We start from the raw sequence: 21,486 nt of genomic DNA, 5'->3' as shown, positions 1-21,486 counted from the left end.
CACAGACAAGGCTTTTGCCAACACCATCAAAGAGGTTGTGGCGTCCTACAGGGCAGCAAGCGGTATGCCAGTGGATGGTGGTGATCCACTTGCATGGTGGAAAAGCAATGAGTGTAAATACCCTCATTCTGCCATGATGGCAAGACGCTACCTTGCTGTGCCTGCCACTTCAGTTCCTAGTGAGAGGGTGTTCTCCATGGCAGGAGACATAGTGACTGCAAAGAGGTCTATTCTCTACCCAGACAATGTAGACATCCTCATCTTTTTTTTAAATAATTTGACATTATAAGCTCATGTCCTCTTTGTTTTCTTACTTTTTTTCCTTTTTTTTTAATGATGTGGACACAATTTTTTCATTCACTATTGTTCAAAGGAAGAAGGTAACATCATGCCTCATATTGCACTTTAACAGCTATTGAATAACTATTGTTAAAGTGCAATATGTGAACTATTGAACAACTGCATAGCAACACTAACAACCACTGAGATAAACATAGCAATGACCCAAGCAACCATCTAGAACATCGTAACCACAAAGGCCTACCAATGCACAAACAATCACTCTTCTTAGCTATGCTTAGGTAACCACCCAGAACACCATAGCAACTGCATTGCAACAACCCTGGCAACCAGCCAGAACATCATAGCAACCACACAGGCCTACCAATGTGCTAACAACCACTCAGAAAACCTTAGCAATGCCCTAACAACCAAGTTCACCATAGCAACGACCCTAGCAACCATCCAGAACATCATAGCAACCACATAGGCCTGCCAGCGCACTAACAATAAATCAAAACACAGCATCTTAGCAATGCTTGGGCAACAACCCAGAACACCATAGCAACCACATAGCAATGTGCTAACAACCCCTCAGAACACAACACCTTAGTAATGCTAAGGCAACAACCCAAATTACAATAGCAACAGCATAGCAACAACTCTGGAAAGTAGCCAGAACATCACAGCACCCACTTAACAATGCCTTAGCAACCATCCAGAACATCGTAACCACATAGACCTACCAACGCACTAAACACCACTCAGAACTTCTTAGCAATGCTTAGGCAATCACCAAGGACACCATAGCAACCACATAGCAATGTGCTAACAACAACTCAGAACTCCTTAGCTATGCTTAACCAACCACAAAGAACACCATAGTATAGAAATGCGCTAACAACCACTGAGATCACCCTAGCAACAGCATAGCAATGACTCTGTCAACCATACAAAACATTATAGCAACCACACATGCTTACCAAAGTGCTAACAACCACTCGGAACACCATAGCAATGCTAAGGCAAGCAATCTGTTTCACCATTCAAAATGAAGCACGCAAAAGAATATTATGAAAACCAAAAGATGAACTCCGCATTAATTTGGTCATTTTTTTATTTATTTTGCAAGTGATATTTATTTGATATTTATTTTCTTCAAGAAGTGTTTATTTTCATTGGATTTTTTGTATTTATTAATTTATTTTTTACTGTTTTATTTTCTTTGTTGCATTGCTTTGAGAAGGTTTCTTGAGCAAATTTTATAATAATAATAATAATATTGGTCAACAAAATTTTAAACTGAAATGTGGCATACTGTTATATTTAGCATTTTTGTAAGGTTGATTTTTATTTATTTGTTTATTTACTTTGACATTGTTTGTCTTGTTCCAAATAAAGAGGAAGTCATTTTAATTTATAAAGTATTTAATTCACTGACTGGAGTTCCAAAAAACATTACAATATGGTTATTTTATATATAAATAATTTTTATTGATTTTCCAGAGAACATTTACTGTATCGTGATATATATATAGTCATATCCAGGGTTGAGGAGTAACAGAATACATGTAACAGGTTTACGCATTTAAAATACAAAATATAAGTAACTGTATTCCTCTACAGTTACAATTTAAATCATTGGTAATTAGAATACAGTTACATTCAAAAATTATTTTGATTACTGAAGAGATTACTTTGCATTTTATTGTCATTTGTTTCATTTAATATTTAGTCCTTTCAGATGGAAACATTTATACATATAAATGATGTGATCCAAAGTGCATTTGAACAGTGGTGAAACACTTTCTTATGATGTGTTACATTCATACGAGCAGACAGAGAAGTAAGTTTGAAGTAAGTTTGGAGCAGAAGAAATAGAAATAAACCTTGTGTAAATTGTCAGCTTTATGCTAAGCTAAAATGCTATTTCTAGCCATTTACATGCACATGTTACCAGGCACGATCATATTTTTGATCAAGAAAATTCACAATTCATTAAAAAAATCTAAAAATCCTTAAAACAAGATCAATTTGATTCATCTTGTTTTAGAAGCAACACTGCATAAGATATTTAGGTTTTTCAGAGAATGTATTTTTAACATGTGTATTTTGTCTTACTGTACTGGCAGAGTTTTTATAGTCAAAACAAGTGAAAAAATCTACCAGTGCTGAAGAAGTAATCCAAAGTATTTAGAATACGTTACTGACCTTGAGTAATCTAACGGAATACGTTACAAATTACATTTTACAGCATGTATTCTGAAGTGGAATACATTTAAAAAGTGATCCTCCCAACCCTGCTCATATCGTGATATAAGATTTTGGTCATATCGCCCACCCCACCACACAGAACACCTGAGCATTGTGGTGGCGAGTTTTGCACTGGCCCATTGCCCCACTCACATTTTCTTCAGAAAATGTCAAAATGTAGTTTCTTTATCTTTTCATTTTTACTTGAACTTTGCCTCATTTCTTGTTTATCTCTCTTACATACATCTTTGCCTCGATATTTTTTCTTTTTACAGTTGTGCGGGCTTTCTGAAGACTTGGCTTCCGTTCTTCATCCTAACCATTGTCATCCTAGTAGCAGCCCTTTGTCTAAACCTGCGATGACCAGACCTGGATCAAGCAGAGGTGGGCAGTTCAGGGTGGGTGGGTTATTGAGACCAGCACCCTGCAGGAAACCCATTTCTCCAGCTTACAGTGGGACTCCAATACATGTCAACTGGACCAGAGGGGTCAACACAACCCAGTCCAACTCTTCCAAACATACAGGAGCTCAACATCAAAACTCTAATGCAAGATCTCTTTGTTGTAGGGTAGAGACCACAAATCCACCATAGCTTTAATGTCTCATGGGGATGTAAGATACTATTCTCAAAACCGTGTCTTACAAAGGCATGATTTTGCTGTCACTCTTAAAGATTATGGTGCTCATTTATTGTTTGGTTAGATTTTGATCTCCAAACTAGAACTGCTGTATAGGAAAAATAACACTATAACTTTTAAATATAAATGTCTTATATTTTAAATATAACTTGAATATACATTTCTAATGATTATTGTAGAACAAAAGCATTGAGTTGTTGTAAGATGGATTTCCTTTTAAAATGAACACTCATCTACAGTATATTTACACTTTTAAAATGTAGTTTCATTTAAAGATAACCACGTTGGCTTTCTTTTTGACGAGGCTTAACAGCGTCATGGCTTCACAAAAATTGTATAGATTTTGCTTTTAATGGTGTAGCTTGGCATGCTTTCAGAGTAATTTGTTCCATGTTTTTATACAAAAATATAATTACATATAGAGTTTAGCACCCAAAAATTGATAAAGCAGCTGATTAAGCAGTCTTGTTTGCATTATGTAAATTTACAAGCATCATTTGTATCAAACTGCCTGGCCAGCTAATCTTATATTGCATGATATACTGTCAACATGTACCAGCAATCACGACCCATTTTACTTCCATAATGTGACATATTTCGGAGTGAAACAGGACATTCGACAAGAAAGCAATTGATTGATAAATGATTGTAATGTGAAAAGTGGGTGTTCTATATTAGAATGGAGCCAGTTGATTGGAGGAGAAGGGTCAAAAAGTAAGGGGGATTCGTTACATCAGCCAAAAGCAGGGGCAGACTGGTCATAGGGAGATGGCCATGGGCCGGCCGCAAAACGGGGCCGAACAGCCGAACACCTGTATTTTAGTTTTTATTACTTTGTGTTGTGTTTTGTTTTTGTGTCTAAACACTACTAGATGACATGCAGCAAAGCTCCCAAATTAATATGAACAAGAAATATCGACAAGATATATGAAAGGAAATACTGTCATATTGACCATTAATAACAACTTGCACATTTTACATAGTGTAATGAAAAACAACATTAATGAAAACATGATTTGTGTTCCATAAACTCAGGGATGTGGGTAATGTTTATCAAGAGACTCATGAATTACAGTTAACATGAGACATAATTCGCAACCAATTTTACTTCTATAATGTGACACATTTCTGAGTGAAACAGCATATATTTGGTGAGAAACATGTAGGGCGGTACTTAATTTTATCCATCAGGAATTGATTGGATTTTGAAAAGAGATGGAGAGGGGTTGAAATATAAGGCACTTGGTGATGTCAGCCAAAAAAGGAGTCATTTTGTAAGATGAACAAGTTATTGTTTTAGGATGTCATTTTGATTATGATGATTACGAAGAAAAGCTATTTGCTTCTTTGGAATAATGTGCACCAGTCCTTTACAATAAGACCAGGAATGTGCATTAAGAAAGTAATTAGGGTCAGTTTTCATGTTGATTTTAAGCAGGTGCATGGCTAAAAGTGTTTTACATTAAATGGATCCGATTGGTTTATCACCTAGATTACAGCCAACCTCCATTACTGTAATCCAGAACACTGTTCTCTCTTTTATCTCTGTTAGAGATCTGTTTGTCTTTCTCCACTATTAAGTTTGCATTTAGTTTCAAACACAAATTGAATCAGGTGGTAATTCTAGACTAAGTTTTGAACACCAAATCCGTTTCCATGGCTGCTGTTCCATAATTAAATCTACCCTTTGTTTGACTCAGAGAGCCAAAAACAAAAATCAGAGAGCCCCCCGCCTTCTGGCTCCATTGTCCCCTTACTCTATTACTCCCTTCTCACATTTTTTTTTTCTTTTCCTCTTTCACAGTCCCTCACTCTTTGGAAGTATTGCCAAGAGCAGCAGGTAGCCAAGTGTTTTAAACCCTTTGGAAACTCTTACTAAAGATCTTCAGATTGGCTAGTGTGTTTGAGGAGTGTGGCCTCTGCTGGTACCAGCTAGAGCTGATCAGATTAGAGAGACGCTGTGAAATATAATTGACTGGCCTGCTTACCTACGGGTTTCCTGTCTTCAAAGACGTGAACTGGTGGATCAGAAGCTCACTTGACTGTTTTGGTTTTTAAAGTTGCTGCAGCCCAGAAGTTCCCAGTTCCTGTTTGTAATCCCTGAAAACTAATGGCATTCCACAGGGTTTATACTTTTATAAAATATAAAAATGAATTCACTGATGGAGTTTTACTATGGTTCTGATATATAAAATGTAAAAATGTACTTGGCACTTTCCATGAATAGGGAACAAACTAGGACTTGAAACCAAAAGTTTCATCATATAGAGTGAAATGTATGGTTCCTTGATCCCGCCACGTATGAAAAATAAAAAAGCTAATTCTCACTTTATATCTCACAATTCTGACTTTATTTTTCTCCATTAAGAGAAATGAGCAATTGTGTGATATAAAACTCACAGATTTGAGAAAGTCACAATTGTACGTTTAAATCACAAGATTTAAACTCGCAATTTAGTTTGTCACGCAACTGCGACTTTCTCTCAATTGCGAGACATAATGTCGAAATTGCAAGAACATAAATCAGTGACAAACTTGTAACTAAATTGTGAGTTTATTTCTCATAATTGCGGGATTTAAATTTGCAATTCTGACTTTATTTCTCGCAATTACGATGAAAACATTTTACAATTTAGTTTGTCACGTAGTTGCAGGTTTATGTCTCTGGATTGTTGTTGCAGACTTATGTTTTGACTTTATATCTCACAATTGTGAGAAATAGTCGAAATTACAAGACATAAAGTCACAATTGCGAGAAATAAAGTCGAAATTGTGAGAAAGTAGCTATTGTAAGGTTTAATACACTTCTATAGGTTTTATAGACTAACTCGGAATTGTGAGTTTATATCTCGCAGTTGCAACTTTATTTAACATAAGTCAGTGACAAAATCAGTGACAAACTTGCAACTAAATTGTGAGTTTATTTCTCGTAATTGCAGGATTTAAACTTGCAATTGTGACTTATTTCTCGAAAAAGAACATTTTATATTGTCACCCTCTGAATTGTTGTTGCTGACTTATGTTTTGACTTTAAATCTCACAATTATGAGATATAAACTCAAAATTTCGTTTGTCATGCAATTACGAGTTTGTCACTTAGTTTATTTCACTGACTCATGTTATGACTTAATACCTCACAATTGTGAGTAGTCGAAATTAGGAAGTCGCAATTGTAAGGTTTTGTAGAGTTTATATCTCACAATTTCTACTTTAATTGCAAGAAATAAACAGACTGATCTCACAGTTAAATCGGAAACAGTAGGTTGACTTTTCTTTAGCTAAAATCGATCTGTGCTTACCAAAATTCGAATCTGAACCCGGGTTTCCCACGCTGCTGACACAACGAGCTTCCGGTTACACCACAAGGGAAGGTAAACACACTGGAGCCGATGCAAAAATGTCTGATAGGAGATAGTGCTTGTCAGTGAGTTGGCAATAATGTGGCCGATCCTATACCGGAACTCTCTGAAACAACATGCCGACTTCTCTCAGAGGACTTGATAGTATGGAATAACATCAGTTAGTGATAATTAGTATCTTTGGTGTGAGCCCCGTCCTACGGTTCAGCATCAGGATCCTTGCTTGAACCATCAGATCCTGCTGAAAGGCGAAGACAGCAGGGGAGAGGAGCTTACCCCTAGAGCAGGACGGGACCTAAACTGGTGGTGGTGGTGTGGAGGTGGGTGAACGCGGCACGAGCAAAGGAAGACAGCTGTGGGCCTTATGAGACATAGGATAGATTGTGATAGGATGAGAAGCCGGAACTGAATGAATGAATGACATAATGGTACCATGAGTCCTCCACGAGAACTGTCGCATATGCTTTCATTTCCCATGTGATCTTGTTGAAATAATACAGGCGGTGTCCGAATCCAAAGGTAGCTGTCTTGTTGCCTTGCTAGAAATGGAATCAAAAGTTGGAAAAAGTTCATAAAAACATATATTTTGGCTATCAACTGCCTCTTTGGCCGCTTTTTTTTTTTTTCAGCAACAACTGCCGTGGATCCACGTGCACAGGATTGTGGGATTTCATAAGCAGCGAAGGACACATCTATGCTGCCTTCAAAAATCAATCAGATGAAGGTATCTCAGTAGACAGGACGTGCCTTGGTCCCTTGTCTGTATTCAGCCTACGAAGGCAGCATTTTCCTGGTTTCGGACGCAGCCATAAAGTCAAAATTACTTTTTGAATTACTTATTTAATTTTTTTTATTCAGTGGTGCGATCTGACTTCTTAGAAATATGTTTAATCTTTAGAAAATTATCATCAACGTCAGGTCAAACTAAGTTTTTTTTACTTCTATTTTCAGTTTATTTTATATGAGGCTTGCATTTTTTTTGCTACCCTGTTTAAATACAGTTTACAACCTAGGTTTGTATTTTTTCCTAGCAATAAACATGAAATTTTTATCCTAAAAAAAAAAAAAAAAATGCCAGAATGGGTAACACGTCACAAGTTTAGCCTACATTAATCTTTTGCTCGGTAGGGATTATAGGTGGAGCCAGTTGCTGGTGTAGTTATTGATTAACTTATGTTTCCCATATTTCACAGAAGAAATATTTTTTGATAATTTTTCTAACAATATCAGGACACCAAAAAGTGTATCCTATTCGTAAAAAGTGCCACTTAAGTTTCTTTATTGATTTTTCCATTATAACTTCTTTTCACAGATTCTTCATTTTGGTTAATTTACAAATATATTATGTCTATATATTGTGTCTATTTATTAACAATGAGCTGCTAATGGTTTTCTTTCATGCACTACCAGTTAATCTCATCATGTTAACTTTGTACAATTACCAAACAAATAAGCTATTTTAATATTTATGAAATTGTCATACATTCTATTCCGCCTGCGCCTGTATCAGTGTGTATGGACCAGTGCGCGTATGTTTGCTTGTTAGCACGTTTCCCCCTGTAAGCCTGTACGCATGCATCTTTATGATAATGAGAAAGTGTGATATTGGTGGTTGGTATTTAACAGTTGACATTGTTAGTCCTGGTTCTCAGTTATTGCTAATAATCACATATTTAAATGCATATTTTAGTACCTGGTTATTAAAATAATCTTTGTAATGATGTATTTTGCCTTCAAGAGAACTAACTGCAGCACATGTGGTCCGTCTGCTTGAATAGATGCATTGTTTACTCGGTTTCTTATTACAAATGGTTGCTGAGTGATAGATCCTGTAAATATGACTTTTATAGAGCAGAATGTTTTTCATGTACTTCCCTGAATAATGTCAACTCCAAAAGAGTTTTATATTCACAAACTTTCCATGCAAATTACTTTTCTGCAGTATAAGAAGGTAAAGATGACATTTTGTGGTTTATACAATTATGCTTTTACTTTATATAACCAACAGTTGTACATCAGTGTAAATTAGCGTTGGACTTCTTTTGCTTTAGCCAATTATCTGGCATGTGGATGCCCATGACTACCACATACATCAGTGGCAAAAATAAATATCCAGTTATCAAAGACCAATGGAAACATTAAATCAAAGCCATTTATAAATCTCCATGATGGCTAGTTATCCATTAATTTCCCAGTAGATACGAATGTATTTAATATTTAAGCATTATTGATATCAATAAATTATATTATTTTTATGGTATGTTGGGTTTCCTTTTTGTAACGATTTAAGTTACGAATCCAAAAATGATAATTTTCTGATTACTCACACTTTGATTGTCTCAAACTAGTATGACTTGCTTCTTCGAAACACAAATTAAGATATTTTGAAGAATATATGAGGTGTTTTTTTCCTTACAATCCAAGTCAATTGGGTCCAAAATTTTCAAGCTCCAAAAAAATGCATAAAAGTAATCCATACGATTTCAGTGGTTCAATCCATGTCATCTGAAGCGATATGATTGGTTTGGGTGAGAAACAGACCAAAATGTAAGTCCTTACTCACTATAAATCTTATATTGTATGGACGAAAACACTTCATGCATTTCTCAAAATATTTTTACTGTTTTTTGTGTTCCGCAGAAGAAAAAGTAGTATGAGTTTGGGACAGCATGGTGTTGAGTAAATAAGAGAATTATAATTTTTGCAAGGAATCAGAATGTAGAGTCAGAATTAACCATTTTTATAACTTCTTTTTAATTAATTAATTTATTTATTTATTTATTTTGTGCTTTACATGGGCAGGACATTGAACACAATCAGTTTGATGTTTCATGTGTCACTATGTCGATGTGATTTTTGACAATGAGGCTATGAGGGATAGACTACTTTAATGTGTTTTTGGATCATTCAGCGGACAAAACATTGAAAGAAAATCTTTCCTAGAACATTCAGTGGTTAAAAAACTCCAGACAACATGAATTCTGGAAAATTTGGGGAGAAAAATAAATAAAATAAAATAATTAAATAATAATTGTATTTAGAACCCCTGTGAGCAAGCCTAAGGCGACTGTGGCAAGGAATACAAAACTCCATAAGATGTTGGTTAACGGAGAAAAATAACCTTGGGAGAAACCAGGCTAAAATGATTAAACTAAGTAAGTATTAAGGGTCAGTATTTAAACAAAGATTTTGTATGAACTGTAAGATGAATGACTAATGTCTTTGAAGTCCATCCTGGATTAACTGCAGAAGTTCACATTGATGCAATTGTTCTTTGTTAGTTGGCTGATGAAGGGTTTTGTTGGCAATTAATTGATAGTCTATGTATTCCATTTTAAGAGTGTAGTCCATCATTAGACCAAGATGCATCGCAGTTCAACCAGCAGGTCATTTCGGTGAGGTCTGTCCTAAGTCCAAGGTTCAGGCAGTGGCATATGAAGTATCCGATGTCTTACAGTTGTAGTTTTCATCAGTTCATCCCCTGAAGTCCATCATAATAGACTGAAGTGATGTGTGGCTGGCACCAGCTACATTTAGTCATCATTACTCAAAGACACGTAGCAGTGGAGTCTGACACCAAGCAGGAACGGAGCTGGATCTGGCTGGCTCTGTTAACCTCAGGATATGAATGGTTGAGACATGGAAACAAATAGAATAATATTAGCGTAGCTGCCATTCAATTTATTGCAGAGTTATAGATTATGAGATATGTTTCTGGTTCTGGCAGACCTAACTAAAGCAGCCTAATTGTGAGTTGATGGATAAATTAGGTGTATGCCTGGCTAAATACATGAGTCTTTAGTCTAGACTTAAACTGAGTGAATGTGTCTGCATCCCAAACAGTGTTAGGGAGACTATTCCATAGTTTAGGAGCCAAATATGAAAAGGATCTATCTCCTTTTGTGGATTTTGATATTCTTGGAATTATTAACGAGCCAGAATTTTGCGATCATAATGAACGTGATGGAATATAGCATGATAGAATGTCATTTAAGTACTGTGGAGCTAGACCATTCAAAGCTTTGTACATAGTTAACAAAAAATTTTAATTAATACGAAATTTAACAGGTAGCCAATGTAACGACGATAAAATGGGGCTAATATGATCATATTTCTTGGTTCTAGTCAGCACTCTGGCTGCTGCATTTTGAACCAATTGAAGTTTATTTATTTATCTTGCTGGACATCCTCCCAGTAATGCATTACAATAATCTAGTCTTGAGGTCATGAACGCATGAATTAGTTTTTCGGCATCAGCAGCAGAGAGCATGTGTCGTAATTTAGCAATATTCTTAGGTGGAAGAATGCTGTTCTACAAACATTGGTAATTTGATTTTTAAAGGACAGATTGGTATCAAATATAACACCCAAGTTCTTTGCTGTAGAAGACGATGTAACAGTACATCCATCGAGAGTCAAATTATATTTTAGTGGCTTATTTTTAGAGGTTTTTGGTCCAATAGTTAGTACCTCTGTTTTGATGGAATTGAGTTGAAGGAAATTTCTGGCCATCACAGCCTTGTTTTCATTCCCGTTAAAAATCAAAGTTCACCTACTGTGAATAAGGTTTTGATGCTGGAAAGTATGACTTGGTCAAAATGTATCCATGCCATTTAAGAATGTCTTGAATTTTATATTTTGGCCTGCTCCTTTGAATGGTTACCCTGGAAACATCTAATTGCTCTAGAACAGTGCTTCCCAACCTGGGGGTCATGACCCCCACTAGGGGTCTTCAGAAATCTCGGGGGGTTGCCAAGCTCTCTCTATTTTGAGGGTTACAAGCAGGGGCGTCGCTAGACTTCAGCGTCATCCGGGGCTTAGCCCACAGGCCATTTTATAATATAAAAATAAGATGACTTAAAAAATGACCACCTACCTGTCAAATAATAATCTTATGAAGCACAACACTGCCACCAGTTCAGAAAAATAACGAGAAGAAAGTCGAAGCATTATGAGATTAAAGTCGTAATATTTTGAGAATAAATCAAAAGGAAAGTAACACCAAAGTGATGTGGTGGACAAAAGCAAAGTGGAGCATCTGGGCCTTTACATACAACACCACTAACCAGGGAGATAACTTGGCTATGCAACCAAGCTGAATTTGAGGGACGTTTTTGCGAGCTCTCTGTTCATGAATGAGATGTGCATTAGTACAGGAGTTTTCAACACGTGGGCGCCTGTCAAGGGAGGCACGAGATATAGGCTCACACTCAAGTGAAGCGAAAAATTATTGGAACTGCTGTGAATTATATAGGTCCATTTCAAGACATTGTATGTGGTAACATCCCCTCAGTTACAGTACTGTTAAGAGAGGAAAACCCAACAACAACGACGAGCGGGACTGTGTGAATCTGTCTGGTTCTTTCTCCTGAATAAATTCAATTTCCTACATAACCGCTGCAGAGTCCAGATAATAATAACTCTGTGCTGATGCGCCAAAAGACCAAGGATTTCTTTATTGCAAAATACTAAACTAAAGTAGGCCTATTATTTAACTATGTCCTCCACATCCATCTCTTGCATTAATGAAGCTGCTAGCTCGGCATCTGTCCTATCGTTGTGATAATGACACTCTGTTTGGCCTAATATTGAGATTTTTTCTCTCTAATATTTCTACTTTATTCACACAATATACTACTTTACTCTCACAATGCTACAACTTTATTCTTGTAATTTGTACCTTATTGGCAAAATATTACTACTTTATTATCTAAATCTAAAAACAAATTTATTATTATTTAACGTGGCAATAAAACGCCATTCTGGGATCACAGAGTAAAGTTAAAAATAATGTAATTTTTATAATCACATCTCGAAACACCTGCGTTGGGTTTCATGACTGTTATTAAACATGATTCCAGGTTGTTTTTAACAAAGCAAAATTTCAATGCTTGATAAACTGTAAGACAGTGTTTTTTTCCCCCTTTTGCTCTGGTGTGCAGACTTACTGTAAGTACAATAATTTTACAAGTTCAATGTCATTTGATTTTAAACCATTTAAAAATCAATACACCCCTATTTAAACGCAGCAGTGTAATGTAATGTAATGAACATTAAGCCTTACTTTTTTCTCTTTTTTTTTTATCACAAAAAAACATCCGTGGCTATTAACAAAAGATCTGGGGCTTCAGCCCTATCAGTCATGGTCTAGCTTCGCTGCTGGTTACAAGAAGACAATAATTGAATGTGTGAAAACGTTACAATTATTTTTGTAATAAAGCTCAATCAAATAGGGCCATTTTGAGTATTTTAATAATATTTAATTGTTTAAATGAGATATATGAAAAGACAAGATATACAGTATGTATAACATAGGTTGTTTTTAAGGTGTGCATCTCACAAGAGTAGGTAAGGATGCAGGTTTTTTGAAAGATGCAGCAAAATTGCTTGTTCTATGTACAGTACTGAGCAATGATGAGAACTACAGGCTAGCTATCCAACGAAAGCTACGACTATGGAAAAGCATCAGGGAAAAGAGAAAAACATAAGTGGTAAAAAGAAAACGAGGGTTTATTTGGTTTTATTTATTTATTTATTATTTTATGTGGATTTATTATGATTTATTTGTATCGAATTTGGTTTCATTGAGGCAATGGACAAAGTGCAAATTGAGCATGTGATTTGTGGTGAAAGACTAGCAAACAAAACATGAATAAAATGACTGGGCGCGCGATTGAGTGAGACCAGAAATTATTTAGCAGAGACGGGCCACTTCTATTAAAATGAATGGGAGACCCAGCGGTCACCAATGGTCAATGGATATAGAAATGCAGTCCCGCCTTATAGGTGAAAGAGCCAATCACCTTTTAGATACAGACATCGCCTGTCAATGAACTCCACAACGCGCATGCTCATTAGCTATGCAAGCCGGGAAAATGGTGTGTTTTAGAGTAATCTGAGGTAAAGAAGCACAATTTATGATAACAGTGTTGTCAGATTTTACTGCTGATTTGAAATATGTCCTTTGACCGTAATCTTGACCAACCATTTTGGAGATTTCGGTCTTTTCCCAGTCAAGCAGATAGAAGCTGCACTGGCATGACTAGAAATAGCTTCCCGGGAGAGTTCCAAAGATGGCCAACAGTGGACTGACTTACTAGAAAAACTTACATAGCAGCATGCATTCTCCATTTCTCTTCAACATTAACAGACTGGCCGATTACAAGAGATATGACACATTTCAGTACATTGTACTGTACTCTTTCAATATAACCTCTGATATTCATTCACATTTTTTCATGCTACATTGGAGAGAAAGCACTGTGACTCTCAGTTTGAATGTGCAGCTGACGCGATCTGTCACACAACGCATTATACAGCATCAAAACAATATTTATTGTTCAGATTTCATGATAAAATTGACAATTTGAAGGCTGAGACTAAAGTCGAGTTTCTCCATAACACTTCTTCTGGTTAAAATGATGGAGTGTGTCACATTTGTGGATGTGTTGCTAAAGGGATTTGGTGTGGAGCTCTCCAATTCTTTTGTTGTTTTTGTTTGTTTGTCCTGTGTTTAGTAATTTTTTCCAATCAGTTTTAACAGAGACGAACTGCTAAACATTTAGCAGTATATACCAGACAATCTTTTCCCGGTTTTGCACTATTCGGACGTTTTGCTGGACATTTTAGTCAGAGGCGCAGCTGTGTTGTTTAAGCACGCTATAAGACGCAGGTGAGGGAAGCGAGTTCTGACTGCGTGGCTTTTGAACAGTACTGCCAAGTATTCATCTAGCAAATCTCCACTCTCTCCCTAACAAAATGGACGAACTCCTCACCCATACAAACAAGGACTTTTCAAACTGCTGCCTTGTGCTTCACAGAAACCTGGCTGAGTGAAGCCATTCCGGACAGCACATTACATCTGCCAGGCTTTCAGCTGTTCAGAGCGGATCGCATCGTGGAGTTAAAGGGGAAAACGAGAGGCAGTGGAACATGCTTTTAAATCAATGAAAGTTGGTGTACAGATGTAACAACGTTAAAGACAATGTGCTGTCCTAATTTGAAAGCACTCTTTATCAACCTTACGGTTTTCTACTCGCTGCGGGAGTTTTCCTTGTTTATGCATAAGGATGCATATCGCTCTGTCCCTAGTCTGGTTCATCTTCTTCCAACCTACTGGCAGAAACTAAATTCAGCTAAACCTGTAGTAAAGACTATAAAGAGATGGACCAATGAAGCAGAGCTGAAACTACAAGCCTGCTTTGACTGTACTGATTGGAGTGTATTTGAGGCTGCAGACACCAATCTGGACGAGCTCACAGATACTCTGACATAATATATCAGTTTCTGTGAGGATATGTGCATTCCTACTAGGACTTATTTAGCACACAACAATGACAAACCATGGTTTACAGCAAAACTCAGGCAGCTTTGTCAGGCCAAAGACGATGCTTACAGAAGTGGGGATAAAGTCTTGTACAATCAGTCCAGGAACACACTGAATAAGGGAATCAGAGTGGCTAAAAGAAGATACTCTGATAAGCTGAAAAACAAGTTTTCAGCTAACGACCCTGCATCAGTGTGGAGAGGCCTAAAAGGCTTTAGTAACTTCAAGACACCATCCCCCAAAACTGTAGGGAACCAACAACTGGCTGACAACTTGAATGTGTTTTACTGTAGATTTGAAAGGCCCAGTCTCACCCCACACCCACTCTGACCTTCACTTCACACAAACATCAACACCTCCTGCTCCTACGTCTATCTGTCAGTGGATCACCAGCTTTCTGACAGACAGGCAGCAGCTAGTGATCCCCAGGGATGTGTGCTGTCCCCACAACTCTTCTCCCTATATACCAATGACTGCACCGCCAAGGACCCCTCTGTCAAGCTCCTGAAGTTTGCAGACGACACTACTGTCATCGGCCTCATCTAAGATGACGATGAGTCTGCATACAGAAGGGAGGTTGAACGGCTGGCTCACTGGTGCAGTCAAAATAACCTGGAGCTGAACACGCTCAAAACAGTAGAGATGATTGTGGACTTTAGGAGGAACACCCCAACATTGACCCCCCTCACCATTCTAAACAGCACTGTGGCAGCAGTGGAGTCATTCAGGTTCCTGGGCACTACCATCTCACAGGACCTGGAGTGGGAGACCCACTTTGACTCCATTGTGAAAAAGGCCCAGCAGAAGTCATCAGCTGAGGAAGTTCAACCTGCCACCAGCGCTGCTGATACAGTTCTACTCAGCAGTCATTGAGTCTGTCCTCTGCACTTCAATAACTGCCTGGTTTGGTTCAGCTACGAAAGAAGACTACAAAGGACAGTTCGGATTGCTAAGAGGATTATTGGTTGCCCCCTGCCCTCCCTTCAAGAACTATACACTTCCAAAATAAGGAAAAGGGCTGGAAAAATCACTCTGGACCCCACTCACCCAGCCCACTACCTTTTTTGAACAGTTGCCTTCTGGCCGGCGCTACAGAGCTCTGAGCATTTGAACCGTCAGGCACAGGAACAGTTTTTTTTCCCTCAGGCTATCCATCTCATGAACTGTTAAAACTGCCCCATTGAGCAATAATTATGTGCAATACACAGCTTAGTCTATATACATTTATCCAACATACCACACCTCTTCTGCCATTACATTCCCTTGCATCTGCATGTAACAGATTTGTATTTGTGTGTGTGTGTGTATATATATATATATATATATATATATATATATATATATATATATATATTCTTATATATAAGAAGCTTCTGTCACCAAGACAAATTCCTTGTATGTGTAAGCTAGTGCTTGTGGTTCTCAACATTTTTGACTCCAAGGCCCCCCATTGTCTGAGAAAATATTCGAAGACACTTAGATATTTACTGTATATTATATGATATATCTATTATAAGATATTTCCTTAAAACTTGTGATTCCAGAAATATCTAGAACTGTATATTCTTCATAAAAAGCAAGCTGTTGAAGGGATTTATTACATTTTTAGCATTTTCAGTAAGCTGAATGATGATAATAATTATATAACAATTATAATAATCTATCATATTTTAAATAATTTTAAGAGACCTTGAGGCCCCCTTGGAAGTGTGCTGAGGTCCCCTAGTGGGTCCCGACCCCCTGATTGAGAACTACTGCTCTAGATGACAAATGATGTTGGGCAGGCAAAAGAACGACTTGTTAAATTCATCACTTATTGTCCTGCTACACTTCAGCAGAACCCCACCGAGTTCAAAGGACGAAGAGTCCTGTGGAGTGGGTTTTATGATAAATGTCCCCAACATCTACAAAACACAATACTAGTTAATTTATCACTCTCCAAGAGTAACTATAGGCTACTCTAAATGTTCTAAAAAAATAATAATAATAATAATTATTGTATTTTGTATTGTATTTTTTATCTTCTTGTCCTTTTTAAGCCACCTAGTACTGGTGCTTTAATGAACCCAGAAACCAATACACTGATCTGAAGGAACCAAACATCAAGAACATTTTCAATCTCCAAAGAACCATTATTTTCTAAACATTTCAAGAACTTTTATTTAAGAGTCTATATAAATTACAGATTAGAAACCAATATTTAAGTAAAAACTACATTGAAAGCTTTTGTGATTGCTCTTCACATCTGGATGATCTTAACCTTTTGATAAGGTTTCTTCACTTTAATTAAGCCTATTAATCACTCTGATGAATGCAAGATCGGAATGATCCTGAGATCATCGAAAAGTCTGGAGGGGGAGAGGTGTGAGACCAAAAAGCTCCTCCCTACCGATTGTTAAGAGCAAGGGTGATTCAGTTGCATTGTTTGAGAGGAGCGGATCAAACGTGCAACACTGAGAACCTCCTTTTCTCATGAAAATAAAGTGTCTGCCTCTCACTCACACGTGGAGTTTGAGTGATGCAAAGCAGTCAAGCGCGCGACGGGACTACACATTACTGAGTGAAGTTTAGATTGAGAAGCACGCTGGATTGGAGAGTGTTAAAGAGACACCTGGGAGAGAAAGAGGAACCCTGGACCCGCACAACAGCTGAATGAGGGAAACTGCATTAATTCGTGAGATTTGTGCCGCATTTCTGGTTTTCCAGGGATTTAAACCATGTTTGAGTCTGGACTGTGTGCGGTTGTCTTCGGGCTGCTGTGCGCTTCGCTCTCTGCGGGCGCATTGGTGTGTCCTCCCGGCTGTGAGTGTTCGGAAGCCGCGCTGACGGTCAAATGTGTCTCTAAAGATCTGCGGGACATTCCGAGCGGCATCCCGGGCTACACGAGAAACCTCTTCATCACTGGGAACCACATCAGTCAGATCGGACCCGAGTCTTTCCAGGGACTGGACAATGTGACAAATCTGTCACTGTCTAACAACAGGTAATGTAATGTTGCATGAAGTATAGCCTCGACTACATTTACCTTTGACTGAAGATGCGTTTACATCATTTTACCAAAGCCATAGGGAGCCATAGTTTCCTCCAGCATCATTCATCTCAATGACAAAAAGTGGCGTACTAGACCTGAATTCACCTTAATGTAAAACCACAAACAGTGTAAGAAACTTCAGCGTCTTTCTATCCCATATTAATTCCTTATTTTGATGGCAGCTGAGGCTATAATACCTTTAGATCATACATCTACAGATTATATATTATGTTGCAGAAAATGTAACCTGGTAAAAACCCATGGTTTTAAGGTGAAATGAAGTCAAATTAATGTCCCATTAGTCAAGGATGTAAGGATCTGTTATCGTAGTGTTGTGGCAGAAACTATGGAAGCTATAAGGGTGAAGCTTAAAGATGTTATGAATTTTCCAAACTAGTACAGTTTTTATTGACCGGAGTCTATACATGTAATCTAGTTACAAATTAATTACTGTAATTTAATTACTTTTAGTACAAGTAGTGTACTGCATTACATTTTAAATTCTTGTAATCAGGTTACAGTTACTGACATTCAGTTAAGTTAATTACTTTTAAGTGCATTACTTGGGTTACAGATATTTCTAAAATAACATTTTTTTGTTTATTAACGAAATTCACGTTTTAAATGTAATACGTAAATCCGTTTGCATTTCTGTGACAGCTATAGATTGTGCGTCACCTAACGAGGCAATGAACAAGTAGGAAATGTAGACATTATTTTGTGTTTTAGAAAGCAAATTAAAAGTAATGTGATTACTTTTTCAGTGAGGTAATCAGTAAAGTCAGTAGTCTGATTACAGTTTTAGAGAAGTAATTAGTCATTTTCAGTGAATTACTTTTTTTTGTTGTTTTTTTTTTTTACTTTCCTAACACTGTACACAGCACAATGCATCACCTAGTAAAGAGCAGATTTTGTTGCAAAATTAAGAATTTAACCAAATATTCAAGATTGGATTTGAAGAAAAAACTATACTGACCATTGTTTTGAATATTGGGTGGGGTAATTATGGCCCTGGAACAAATGAAGTAAACTTATTGCCCTATTAAATTTGTTCTTTTTTCTCTCCAGGATTTCTGAGGTAAAGTCTCACACATTTTCTAGTATGCGAAGCCTCAGATCGCTGGACCTAAGCAACAACCAGCTGGCCCTCATCCATCCTGAGGCATTCACTGTCCACAGCCACATGCTGAGAGAGCTCAACCTCAGTCAGGCTCTTTACAACCACTCGTCTATCACTGATCTTGCCACCTCTCTTCGCTGGAGTAGCTTGGCTGACCTGCTGGGGTTGGACTTGTCCAGTAATGGCCTTGTCTACTTGCCCCCTGGCATCTTTTGCCATCTTGTCAGCTTGCGGCGCCTACATCTTGGCAACAACTCTATAGTGGCCATCCATAATGGGACATTCACAGGTTTGGATCATCTACAGGAGCTTGATCTCACCCATAACGCTCTGAGGACCTTGCGCGAAGAGGCGTTGAAACAGTTGGAGCTCTTGCAATCGGTTAGGATCCACTTGGCGGAGAATCCTTTTACGTGCACTTGCGACATCGAAACTTTTGCTGTCTGGCTGAACAACTCGCAGCAGCAAGTAGTGGATGTTGAGCTGCTAGCTTGCGTGTTCCCCGCAGAACTGCAGAACACATCATTGTTGACGGTGGGCGAAATGGATTTGGGTTGCCACAAAGCGGGAGAGGCCGACAACCTTGCATTGCAGACCTCCTACGTTTTCTTGGGTATTGTGCTAGGATTTGTTGGTCTTATGTTCCTTTTTGTGCTCTACCTGAATCGCAAAGGCATCAAGAAGCGAATCTTCGACATGCGTGATGCCTGCCAGGAAGTTTGGGAAGGGTATCACTACCGATACGAGATTGACCATGATCCCAGACTGTCGCAGGTCTCTACAATGGCTGATGTGTGATCTGACACAAGTTCTTCCAAAACCAAGCTCCTTTATATGAACTAGTTTTGTATTGCATTTATACTTGGAAAATATAAATTTTGTCGCAAACATGTAGACATTTAAGTAAGCACATAGATAGATAGCTTGTCAGGTCTTTCCAAGAGTGTTTTTAACCTTTATAAGCACACCTCCCCCTCAAACTCTGCACAGAATTGGCCTCCAGAAGCATTCACTTCTTAAGCATCATGGGATGCTTGAGGATTAGCCCAAGAAAGGGGCAGAAGCCATGAAGTAACTCTGACGACCACCTCCAAAACCCCCACCACTCTCCATTGTCCTATACTGGAATATTGCCCACAAGCTTTCTGGTTTAACTTCAGCTTAAGTGCCTTGTTTATTGTATTTAAGAGGCTGACCAGCTTCAAAGAAGGTTAACTCTCACATGTATGTGTACTATGCTGTTACATATTTATATTTATACATATGTGGGAACTCTTATAGCCTATTGCATGCTTGTGCAGCCTTGTCTTTATGGAAGTGTATGCAGTTCCAGAGTTGGACCCTGTGCAACAGAATTTGCAGCCTTCTATGGTCCCTCTATCCACAGGAAGTCTGGGAAGAATGTGCCGGATTGTCTCTTCAAAAGCATTCCAGCATGAGGATAACCTCTTCTAAGCTGCAGAAGGAACATCTTTTAAAGAAAGAGACCCAGTTTTGCAGAAATCTCTGGATATTTTTTCATTTAAAAGAGAAGTTTGCTTTGTTTTTATTCCACTAATTTTTATTGTCAGGATGATGAGAACCAGCCTTTCCGAGGGCTGCCGAGCAAGATCCCTCCTCCTCCAGGACAGCAGCGAGGCTGCTTGCTCTTTGAAGACTCAGTCTGGCTCAGTTCCTCATATGTTCCCCATCTTTTTCTGTTTAAGGGACTTTACCATGATAAGATACAGATGAAGAAGGGGCCTTTGTGTTGAAGGGTCCCCTGCTCTATTTTAAAGTACTGTTTCCAAATGCATGAGACTGAGTTGGGAAAGAAAACATCCTTGATGTGTTGTCGACCAATGTGCTGGACTTCACATGTATCTGGAAAGTATGGTTTAATTCAATATTTGTTTGGCAAAAGATATAATGACTATTCAGTGTTTAGGTGAATCTCACAAAAATGGTCACACAATGTCCAGGGCGTATTTGACCCAAAAATTAAAAGACAAAAATAAACTGTATTTAGCACAAAGAAAATTAAGCCTATTTTAAAGAATAGATTTTTATATATATATATATATATATATATATATATATATATATATATATATATATATATATATAATATTATATACAGTATATATACACACTACCAGTCAAAAGTTTTGAAACACTCATTCTTTATTATCATTTTTTTTTTTTTTTCATCAAAACTATGGAATAACATAAATGGAACTATGAGAATTATGTTGTGACTAAACAAAATCCAAAATAAATCAAATCTGTGTTATATTTTAGCATCTTCAAAGTAGTCACCCTTTGCCTAGAATTTGCAGACATGTACTCTTGACATTTTCTCAACCAACTTCTTGAGGTATCACCCTGGGATGCTTTTTAAACAGTATTGAAGGAGTTCCCATCTATGTTGGGCACTTATTGGCTGCTTTTCTTTATTATTATCAAAAAAACTTTTTTTTTAATTATTATTAAATTTTAG

At 37.5% G+C, this 21,486-nt stretch overlaps 2 protein-coding genes across 2 annotated transcripts in view; both read left to right on the top strand.

The window, feature by feature from the left end:
* The window catches only part of LOC127425724 (transmembrane protein 222-like), a 31,064-nt gene extending 24,909 nt beyond the window's left edge, over positions 1-6,155 (top strand). Inside the window, exon 6 of the mRNA XM_051671989.1 lies at positions 2,808-6,155. Coding sequence (XP_051527949.1) covers positions 2,808-2,895 — 88 coding nt within the window. The 3' untranslated portion in view covers positions 2,896-6,155. The remainder of the gene's footprint in view (positions 1-2,807) is intronic.
* An 11,140-nt stretch (positions 6,156-17,295) lies between these two features.
* On the top strand, positions 17,296-21,026 carry tpbga (trophoblast glycoprotein a). Its single transcript, XM_051671958.1, has 2 exons — positions 17,296-17,839; positions 18,956-21,026. The coding sequence occupies exons 1-2, from the start codon at positions 17,574-17,576 to the stop codon at positions 19,803-19,805; spliced, it is 1,116 nt and encodes a 371-aa protein (XP_051527918.1). The 5' UTR covers positions 17,296-17,573; the 3' UTR covers positions 19,806-21,026.
* Positions 21,027-21,486: the final 460 nt, after the last annotated feature.

The sequence above is a fragment of the Myxocyprinus asiaticus genome, chromosome 34 (genome assembly GCF_019703515.2).
Source record: "Myxocyprinus asiaticus isolate MX2 ecotype Aquarium Trade chromosome 34, UBuf_Myxa_2, whole genome shotgun sequence".
NCBI lineage: Eukaryota > Metazoa > Chordata > Actinopteri > Cypriniformes > Catostomidae > Myxocyprinus > Myxocyprinus asiaticus.
The sequence above is the reverse complement of the archived record's forward strand: the minus strand, read 5'-3'. Positions and strand labels throughout refer to the sequence as shown.